Here is an 11,376-nt window from a genome sequence, read left to right as displayed (position 1 = left end):
TTTCAGTTAAATTTTATCTATTTCACAAATTTTACAGCTACTAGCTGTCATAATCAATACATTAAGTTATATTTGATTTTATTTTGCCAAAACACATATTCTTTTGAAATATTTAGTCAATAACTAACGACTACTCCATTTCTCTCTGTAATCCCGAACATAAAGTACATACAAAGTGATGACCGGGACTACATAGACATTGACGGGCAATACATAGTATCTATATACGTAGTTTATCGATTACTTGTGTCCGCATTATACGATTTATACATGTGTATTGAAACGGACGTCAGCGATTTATACATAGGTATATACGTAGATGGCTAGAGTAATGCTCGATACGTTTATTTTGTTATGTGCTTGTATTTAGGTCACTTTAACGTTCTATAAAAATGTTTTTGTTAAAGGACTTTTAAATGTGCAAATGTACAAGATGGATAAGATTTTCAAGTAAATAAAATATTTACTCAGGAATTAGAAAAATAAACCGACAGTGTTTTTAGCAAACATTTAATAAAAATATTTCACTCATAGCTACAACGAACTTTTATAACTACCTAAGCACAATATTTTAAGAGTTTATAGATAAAGCCTTTCCATATTTTCTCGTAAGTTGTGACAAACAATAGAAAGCATATGATTTGGTTTTTCTGTAGGATTGACCTTTTTCATTGTAACATTACCTATATTGTACACTTTCGTACGTGTCCTGTATATTAAAAGGCTTAGGGTTACCATGTACAAGTTTTTAAAATAGGACTAGACCTAAATTGAGTTTCCTGTTGATCAGAAATTGTATGTAAATACAAGATAAGTAGCAAATAGTAAAAGTTGTTAGGAAATAAATTTAGTACAAAATTGTAAATGATCATCGTTCAATTTTAATTATTTTTTCCAATAATATTAGAAAGCAATAAATAATTCTTGTTATTAGACGTTATATGAAAGTTTGATATAACTTTATAGAAAGTAATTTCGCTATAAAATAAACAAAATTAAATAGGTGTGTAAATAAATTGACTCTGTAGTAGATATGGAATCATAATATCTTCTTTTATGATGTTTGAATTAAAAATCAAAAGTAAAATCAATATTTTTTTAACTTTTTAACCCAAATAATTTTTTAACCATATTAAATAATTATTTTTAAATATTCGGAGTTTGTGCTGTTACAGTTGTAATATAAAACGTTATTACCAAAACTATAAAACCCACTTTATATTTTAGACTTTAAATCATTGGATGCGAAATAATTTAAATAATTATAATTTTGTACAACCTGATCGCAAAATGAATTCGTTGAAACATCGATCGATAGCACAAGATTGATGATTTAATTATATCGGTTATTCCAAACGACTGCTCACGCTTAACGACGAGAGATGACCTAATGGTATGTTGCTGCAGTACTGGTTTTCTACAAATCGAACTCATTTCATCATTATAAGTAATAATATATAATTAGAACATATATTACCCATATAAATTAGCATTATTTATACTGATACATAATTATTTATTAAAAATATGAAGATACATGGGAAGTAGATGCACTAGATAGCATGAAACGATGAGTAGAAGTATCACTTCTTAAACTATCGATGCGCTGATGCGATCTAGAATGTTTTTATCTTTTGTGATTGTTATTCTTGACTCACTTTACTAAGCCAGAACATAGAAATAGAAAGAGTATTGATTTTAGGTGGTAGAACGAATTGATGGGTGACTAGGTTGATGTATGACTAATTAAAAGCTTTCTACGGAACCGATCTCCTAAGTTTCGATTCAATTTATGTTATTGTTTCAACTCATAGCCGTGATGGTTAGATGTGTATCAAAGCCGAGGATTCTTAGTTTAAACCCGGGCAAGTTCAACTGCAATTTGATGTGGTTAGTTTGTGTTTATGATTGATTTCGTACTCGGGGTGAAGGAAACATCTTAGAAAACTTTTAATTTTAGTGTTAATATGAAAGTTTGCTATAAAATAAGGATTTAATAAAAATCGCACACCCGCTTAGAATACTTATATTTAAATATTAAATTAACATTTAAAATTATAAATTTACATATAGCCATTTTGTAAAAATCCTCTATAATGTAATAGTTTATAATTAATTTATAATAATATGAACTAGTGATTAGGTAGAAACGAGGGAGATTACAAAAATATAAGCGCAGAGTTACACGTTAAACATAAATACATAATTAAATTATATATTTACATATAAATTTACAAAAGTATACACAAATTATATAGACAGTTCTACGAAACAATATATTGGTCTTGAAGTTATGATAATAAATATTAAAAGTAATCACATTCCAAAAGTACCTAAAACACAATATAGTCAGTTATCTTTGGTAGGAAAATAAACATAAAAACTCGCGGTATTTGATACCTAATTTAAATAAATTATATAAAAAAAAAATCTATCAATTATTTATGAATTTAACAATGTAGAAAGCATAGACAACAATTATTTATTTAGAAATAATTTATTACGTTGATAGTATAAAAAACACGACGATTTTCATCGAATATTGGCCGAACTTTATTTTAAATTCATCTTTGTACATAAGATAATACGTATTGTCCTTTTGACATGAACTGTGTAACTCCGCGCATTTTCAGATACGAGTGACGAAATGATAATGAAATTTAATTTCATTTTTTTTTATATTTTATAATGCGGTTATAAAATGAAAGATTAGTCTAAAATCACTTATCAGTCTCAAATTCGACTCACAGACCATACGCCATATTTTACCACAGTTTTATTTTATCTGTACGCATTTCACAATTGGTCAAACTTTTTTTACTATAAGCTTCTATATTGTTTATGGTGTTGAGCTAGAGTAGCTTGTGTTAATTATTATAATTTTCTTTATTTTCTCCATTGGTGTCCCCATTGAGTATGGGTGGGACTGGCGGCTTAATAGGCGGAGCTGGTATCACCTGTTAATAAAATAAGAATTCAGATATATTGTAATTATTATGAAACAATTATTTTCAAATCGACATAAATTTGCAAATGTTAAACCAAAACACACAAACACGATGTGCATTAAATAGCAATCCTTGATGTAACAAAAATAACTAAACTTAATTTAAATACACTTGCACACACACAAAAATATAAGTTTATAATAGTCTATTTAGAATTGTAAGTTTATTATAAATAGAAAGACCATAAGTAAATACAACAAAAATACAAGTATAAAAACTGTATAAAAAAAGAATAAATTTGTGTAAGTGTATATAATAGTGTGTGTGTGTGTATGTATTAGAAAATAAACATTAAATTTTTATATCCTTGTACCATAATACCCAAAATCCATTAAAAAAAAAAAACCATCACCCTGAAAAAAATACAACTTAACTTAGAGTTAGCGAATAAAATCCAATCTTCATTTGAAAAAAAAAAATACAATTCATGCTATGATAAAATTTCTATGCTATCGAATTTATTGACCAAACTTGTTGACATGTTGCTAAATTAAAAATTAAAAAAAAAAAAATTGTATGTATGATGTTAATATTTATTCATATTCACAGATACTATAAAGCACCTATTATCCTTAAATAGAGGAAATTGAAATGGGTTCATTTTGATTAGACGAATGTCATTGGTTACACTTAAGTTTCTCAATTCGTTTGTATCCTTAATGTATATTTTTAATTACATCGTGTTATTACATATTAAAATATATTTGTCGTTTCTTAGTCAAAATTTGAGGATAAAAAAAAAACAATTTAATCGATATTTAAAAATTTCGTTGTATCTGTAAGCAACATGACAACAAGAGGTCACATTATGGTTTGCGTACGTCTGAGCCAGATGAGTCGTCACCTTCTTCCTGTCAGAAATAATTACGGGTTTATAAAATATTTCAATATGTTCAAATCATAAAAAAGTATAATTCAGAAAAAATTAAATTAAAAAGTTTAATTAAAAAAAAAAAATTTTTTGTAAGTGTAATTTTAGCGATCGTGATCAATAAATAGAAATATTGTAATTTAAATCGAGTTTTTTGCAATTTTTTTTTAAATTACCCTAAAACAAGTAGCTCTTCATTTCACCGTTTCATATAGTCGTAAGTTGCTCAGAGTTTTATATTATTCGGTACAATAAGGAGCACAGAGGTTAATGTAGCATTGAGGTCTTACAGCAAGTGAGAAATTTGGATGACAGAAAGTTATTAAATTAGGTAATAATAATTATCTGTGCTAAATAGTAGCAGGTGCTTTTATGTTACTGTTAATAAAGAAAGTAATATTATATTATTAGTAGAAAATGACTATCTAATTTGATAGGTTATGCTCACTATTTAGTGAGCATAGTCGATTTGCTTAACATTTTAAGGCAGAATTGGAAACCAAGGATATAATATAAAAAAAATCGACTCATTGTTACTGTATATAAACTAGCATTGGTCAAAGATCTGGTAATTAATAACTGTTTATTTATCGCACAATGCTCAATCAATTCAATAATTCATGTCAAATTAGTGATTTCAACGTGTATGTTACATGACAACATACATAACCGTTGTCTTTCTCAAACTTGACGAACTTCTTTCGATAAATAATATAAGTGACATCGGATACGTTAACATTTACTCTAGGAAATAAAGTGTAGTTTATCTATTAGTAAAAATAGGGTTCCTCATAAGTTTATAATTATGGGAGGATTATACATAGTTGGTATTTAGAGCTTTGGGGGGACTCACAGAAGGCTTGGGGCGGTGCGTGTCCACGGCTTCCACGGACAGCTTAATGTGTTCTTCGCGACAGCCGTACGCGACCGGCGTCAGCTTGATCACAGTGTGCAGCGGCACGTGCAGGTACGGCAGCTCCTCTGTACACACAGGACATGCAATGAGTTCCAAGCGAAGCTAACATTTACAGATATAACTATATAATTATATAAAATGGTATAATAAAATTCAGGTACGAGGCGTGTGTCACAATTTTTTAAATCAGTTCTTAAACATTCTGAGGACTGGCATAGTTTAATATTGATTTTCCCTTCCCTTGTAAAATATTGAATAGCTGTACAGTAAACATACCGGCGGATTTGTCAAGGAAATACGCGAGCAGGCAGCGCATGACAGCCTGGTGAGAGACCACTAGCACGTTGCCTTGCCGCTCCAGCTCCATGATGACGGGTTCCAGCCTCGCCACCAGATCCTCGTAGCTCTCCCCGCGTGGGTATCGGTACGCGAATTTATTCGCGTCCCGCGCATTGAAATCGGACGGGTATTTACTTTGGATCTCAGCATAGGTCATCTCTTCACAGATGCCCTGAAAACAAAAGGAAATTTGTTAGAAGACAAATAAGTCTGTTAAATAATCACTCGGTGGTTGGGCCTAGTACAAGCCTATCTAGATAAATAACCGTCACTCATCACTTACTCTACGAACGAATAGCAATACTATTAGTATTATAAGTTTTGTAATGTTTGCACGGCATATAATTGTTTTGTAAACCAACTTGCTAATAATATATTCATCCTATATGGGTATATTCAATCTAATGCTCATTTCGATTGGGCTATTGTCGCACTCGCACATGTCCACACATACACACGCACACACAGACACTCACGGCGTCGATCTCGTTGAGCGCCTTCCAGCGCTCCTGCGGCGCGCGCACGTCCTTGACGGTCTGAATGGCGCGCCGCATCCACGACGTCCACACGCGCAGGCCCGGGATGCTCTGCTGCTCGATGTAGCCGGCCAGCGCGCTGGCGTACTGCTTGCCGCGCGCCGACAGCTCGCTGTCGCCGCCGATGCGCCCCACCAGGTTGTGCAGGCTCTCGCCGTGCTGCGGGTACAATGCGTTCGCTTTATTTTTATTTATTTAATACTATTTTCATATTCAAATAAAATTACTAATATAAATAAAATAAACCGTGTAATTTGGCTAATTTTATGCACAAACAAATGTATTTGTTAATTTTTAGAATTGATATAACATGTTATACTACTCATTTGACAATCTAATATTTAAATTTATAGTAATAAAGTGGCAATATAAACATTTATTCCTATAAAGTACTATAAAGTAAAGTAAACATTTGTTACTATAAAGTAAAAAACTCTTTATGTTTTTTTTTATTAAGATCTTGATTGTTTTTAAATATGTATATATATCTATATATATATATATATAATTTACAAAGCATAAGAGGATTAATTATTATTTACAATCATAAAGTTCTGCAATAATATCAGACAGAAGAAATCTACTCACCCTAGTCAAATAAATAGTTCTAGGTACAATATGTATGTTCATGAGATAGTATACAATCCTACTCTGTATGTGTCCTTCGTGTTTATGTACAACAACTTTTTCCCCTGTATCATATATCTTCATAAAGCTGCAGTCAGACTCGAGTGTTTCGTCCAACGGTTCATACTTTTCCTTATAATGTTCTATTCTTAGAAGGAAATCATCTAAAACATTATCTGTATCCTGTATATTCGTGTAGTCTGGGCTGCTCACTTTTACCTCCTGTGAAAGAATATCAACATTACTTTATACAATATTACAATTTATTCACAGCTAAAGTTTTCTTGTAGTTTTTGTTATAATTTTTTTTATAATACATTACTTAAAACTTACTAAATAATTTTGAAAATAGTTAATATTTCCTTCATGTAAGTACATAATATTATTAATATCATATAACATAAGTTTTAATCTATTTTAATGTATTTGTTATAAAACCCAAATGCAATGCATAACATACTTCGCAAAAGTTTAAAGTCAACATTAAGTCATAATCAATTCTTATATGAAAGAGTTGATTATTAATAGGTTTTTTTTTGACACTAGATTAATAGATAATTTTCCAACAAAATCGAATCTGTCCAGCAGCTAAGTCTTGTAAATGTACCATAGAGGTTTGTCACTTCCGTTTTTATAATTTTTTTAACCATATTTAACATGAAACATCTTTAAATGTGAGTGAACATAATTATTATTTGATCCCATATTGACAGAGTTTAAGGGGTTCATTATGAACAATAAAAAATGAGAACATTTGTTGGAGTTATAATATTATGTGAACTTTTGTAGTATGTGGATGAAGGTTGTGTGTAACGCCGTGGGTTCATCTAGGTATAAATAAAGATCTGTTTGTAGTATGTATATTATATGTAGCATTACATAACGGAACTATTAGCAAATCGTATGAAATATGTAAATCAAAGGTTTGTTTATCTGTACTTATCCTGCCATTGGTACTAATTAAATAAACTTCAATAACTATTAATTATGACATATTTTCTTGGTTTCAATGTGTGAATTTTTTTTTTCTTTGGAAAATATAAAAATGCTTGATTAAAGATTGCGTCATGTTACACATAAAACTCTAATGAAATGTTTAAACTAGATTAGTACAATACCGTTTCAATATCATCCACTTGAAGTCTTCTTGGCAGCTTTAAAGTTTTCGAGGAGAAAATTAATTTATGACCAATTAGGACTATAATAGACACGATAGTCTAATTGAAGACTATGTTGTTGCAACGACTCATAGTTTTTGCTTCATAATATTCATTATTCAAATCTTTAAGTTCTGTCAAGGGCATTGTGATCGTAGAATCAATTGAATAGAATAGTAACAGTAAGGGATTCAATTGTTACTAATTAAAGTATTATTCACTAATTGTTGAAATGCTACTAATATTTGATGTAAATCAGAGTACTAGACAAACTTTTTGTCAATTGTTTTATAAAGGCTATATTTTCTTGTCTATGGGAATCTGTTATCTATATGACATGGGAAAATTCAGATAAGTTGTTATATTTCCGTATTAGTGTTAAATAATGGATTCCTATATTCATCTCATCTTATCTTGAGTAGAATCTTAGTAGTTATTGAAACAGAAAAAATTTGAAGGCATTATAATGGATGTTGATCTTAAATAGTCTAGCTAGTCTCAAATACATATCTTGTTTTACATTTGATAATTCACATATTACATTTTCGATTTTTCTTTTTATCATTGACACACTCAAACTATATTTTAACTGCTTATACAATAATTCTGTATACTCACCATAATATTTTGTTCAATGATCCTTGGATCGTCGCAGATAGACTCCACTAAAAATAACTTGAAGCCCATCTTGTGAACGACAATGTCGCGGATCATACGCCGTCGTTCCATCGTCGAGTTGGTCGCATCAAACACCTGAAACATAACAAGAATATTTTATTGCTTTATATACATTTTAAAAATAAGAATCCTGTTCATTGGGTGTTTGTTGAATTACCTTGTAACATTTCTTAAGCCAATGAGTGTTTAGAGGTATTTCTATTCCATCAACTCTCTACTAAAATCAAAAGTAGACATTGATGTATTTACAGTTTGGTGTGAGTCCTGTGTTCACATATATATATATGTATCCATGTGTATGTATTTAAGTTTATGTATCTTTCTTATCTAGTGTATATTTCTGTGCGTGTATGAATTTGATACTTACGGCCACCTCTCCGCCCTTGACGAGCCACTCGCAGACGTCGTGCAGCGCGTCGAGCGCACACTGCTGCCGTATCGCCATCGCCTCCTTGTTGTCTGCGCGGAAAAACTCATGGCTGGTGTAGGCGGTGGTCGCGTGGCGTCTATACTCGCCGAGATTGAAAACTAGAACAGAAATTGTTTCTTAATATAGAGATTATTTGAGCAGTTAATTAGATATAAAAGATTAGTAATATAATGTGTACTTATACAAATTTCTATTTAGCTCTGATAGATTATCCTAACTAATATTATAAATAGGAAAGTAAGTTTGTTTGTTACGATTTCATGTGAAATTTTGCCTACACATATCAGGGTTACGTAAAAGGATAGATATTCTATCCCCGTCTTCTATGCAAGTGAAACCATGGGTGGAAAATACTTAGTAATATTTTGATATGTTGACAAATACTTAAATATAACTTACTTACCCCTGGTATTAATTCCTATCCAATTGAGGTAACGTGAAAGCTTCTTAGATATGTATGTCTTGCCACGAGCTGGAAGGCCGACCATCGCAATAACATGAGGAATGTTCACATAGTTGGCTCGTTCACCTGAAACACCAAAAATATTTTTTTGTATATAAGCTTAACAGTAAGTACAGATTTCATGAATTAAATACATAAGGTTAGGGAATTTTTGACTAAGAGAAGCCTATTTGAATTGCCATTTCACAGGATTTCATTTTCTACAGATTTGAATTGTAGATTTAACTGACTGACAAGAAGCAAAGTTACATTTTTTAGTTATATCTAAATTTAGTTTATCTTTGTTATAAGGTTGAGGTATTCATTTTTAAATATGTATGTTAATTTAATACAGTATTTCAAATTCTCAGTATTATAAATATATGGACTGATTTGGTAGACTGGTTAATTTTTGTAGACAAGACTAACTTGTTTAATTTTATGCATATAAAACTTATATAATTGACTGTAAGTATAATATTTTAATGCAAAACATACAAAATTTTTTTAATCAATATTTCTTGATTTAGATAATTTTCAATAACTTCCTATTATCTATTACATATATCTTACTTAACAGGATCATGGTATCATCAGATTAAATAATGTTTATAGAAGATAAAAATAGAACCACAAACAATTATTTGAAATTAAATTTCAAGGTAAACTTAATCCAGATTATGATTGATAGTTACTAATTAACAACATATATGAATTTTCACAGTAACGTATTTTTTTATTTATAAATATTTGTTAAAACATACAAATTACCAGTGACATAAAGGTTGTAAGTCACATTAAATTACATATTGACGAAATGTCAAGAGTAGTGGGAGCAGCAACAAGTAATCTGCACATATGATTAATTGGTTTTATCATCGGTAAAGTTACATGAAAAGATAGCACTAATTGACGATGTTAGAAACTATTTTCCCTATAATGATCACTATCTAGTCGTCCTTGTCATTAGACTTGAAATAGTTCAATTCCGCGTTTCTAGATATACACTAATCACTGAGTTAATGGTAAATGTAAACGACCCTGGTTGCGATATAATTCATTTCGCATTCGAATTCGAAACATCAAAGAAGTTGTACCAACCATCACCGAAATATTGCTTGTTTAAATATTTCCAGCCCTCAGCACGGTTATCTTCCGTGTCCATTTCAACAGTTAAATTAATAAATTACACGTGGTTCAACTTTATTAAATCAATATCGGTTTAATTCTAAAAAACAATATATATGTGAATCACTACCGCTTTATCACGACAGTATTTCGCGACTGGACTGGTATCTGTCAAATGTGGTTCCATCAAATCGATACTTTGACACTTGTGACGGTGACGTTTGATAATTAGAGAAGTAATCGGATACTTGTATTATATTAATAAACATATTTATTTAAAAAAGATAAAGGATATTTTTTTGTTTTTTTTTTTTATAAAATCTTATTATTGTTCGCGGGTGTTATTGACGATATTATATTTAAATATTATAGCTTTAGTTTTCGACTAAGTTTTTTTAATTAACTCATGAAATTCTAATTTATTACTTACGTATCATCAACAAAAATAAAGTTTATTAGATATACGTTGAGTGTAGTACTGCGTGGCTATTAAATTATAATAATATAAATCCTTATTAATTTTATTACATAAAATAATATCTGTAGTAGCATTCAACCGAGAACCTTGTAAGATGTAATTCAGCCTTATTAACCACAAAAAAAAAATTGGCTATTCTTGTATCAGTTATATTATATATATTGTACGCATGTATTTTATACGTATTGTGCTTTTTATAGCTCACTTTTTTAATAAATGTGTAGGTTTTCATATAGGTATAGTAATTGACAGTACAGTATGTAGAGTATTTAACAATGACAAACAAATAGCCATTTCGCAAAAAGAAAAAAATTAAGCAAAAATTTGCACTGCGTGTATCAACGCCCCACATACAGGTTACGATGTTTTTCTTCAACGTCAAGAAACATTTGAATTAAAATAAAAAAATATACATGTTCTTTACTCGAGTAGGTTCTAGTAGGAATTTTGGATTTGTAATTTTTCAATTTGTTTTATCTAATGGACCATTTGGATTAATAAATAATTTAAAGAATAATATTATAATGATTATATTATATGACAGGTTTGATCGTTACAAGTTTTATCAAAATCAGCTTAGCACCAGAATTTCAGTACGAACCTTCTTAGATAAAAGACGTCTATCTAAAAAATTAGATAAAAAATCAGCGGCTTTTTAAATCAGAAAATAATTGTGATTTTGGTTTTTTTTAATATATCCGCTACAATTTTGTTGCGTTGTACATTTAAAGATTTAACTTACGTGCATTGATGGCTAATTAGCTTT

At 30.0% G+C, this 11,376-nt stretch overlaps 2 protein-coding genes across 5 annotated transcripts in view; both read right to left on the bottom strand.

The window, feature by feature from the left end:
• Positions 1–8,044, bottom strand: part of LOC113394905 (SPRY domain-containing SOCS box protein 3-like) — a 48,339-nt gene extending 40,295 nt beyond the window's left edge. The window contains exon 1 of one of the 2 annotated variants that reach the window (XM_064216745.1): positions 8,034–8,044. The gene's annotated coding sequence lies outside the window, so the exon portion shown is untranslated. Of the gene's footprint in view, positions 1–565; positions 576–8,033 lie in introns of those variants that run through there. The other variant, XM_064216744.1, reaches the window with a different exon arrangement.
• Positions 2,011–11,376, bottom strand: part of LOC113394904 (6-phosphofructo-2-kinase/fructose-2,6-bisphosphatase) — a 31,432-nt gene continuing 22,066 nt past the window's right edge. The window contains exons 1-10 of one of the 3 annotated variants that reach the window (XM_026632365.2): positions 10,106–10,294; positions 8,966–9,091; positions 8,500–8,660; positions 8,073–8,207; positions 6,259–6,519; positions 5,611–5,829; positions 5,072–5,306; positions 4,733–4,860; positions 3,830–3,859; positions 2,011–2,957 (exon numbers count right to left, since the gene is read on the bottom strand). In XM_026632365.2, coding sequence (XP_026488150.1) covers positions 2,868–2,957; positions 3,830–3,859; positions 4,733–4,860; positions 5,072–5,306; positions 5,611–5,829; positions 6,259–6,519; positions 8,073–8,207; positions 8,500–8,660; positions 8,966–9,091; positions 10,106–10,169 — 1,449 coding nt within the window. In that variant the 5' untranslated portion in view covers positions 10,170–10,294 and the 3' untranslated portion in view covers positions 2,011–2,867. Of the gene's footprint in view, positions 2,958–3,829; positions 3,860–4,732; positions 4,861–5,071; positions 5,307–5,610; positions 5,830–6,258; positions 6,520–8,072; positions 8,208–8,499; positions 8,661–8,965; positions 9,092–10,105; positions 10,295–11,376 lie in introns of those variants that run through there. The other 2 variants (XM_026632362.2, XM_026632363.2) reach the window with 2 other exon arrangements.

This window comes from Vanessa tameamea, chromosome 13 (genome assembly GCF_037043105.1).
Source record: "Vanessa tameamea isolate UH-Manoa-2023 chromosome 13, ilVanTame1 primary haplotype, whole genome shotgun sequence".
In the NCBI taxonomy this organism is placed as follows: domain Eukaryota; kingdom Metazoa; phylum Arthropoda; class Insecta; order Lepidoptera; family Nymphalidae; genus Vanessa; species Vanessa tameamea.
This window is presented reverse-complemented; position numbering and strand designations above follow the sequence as displayed.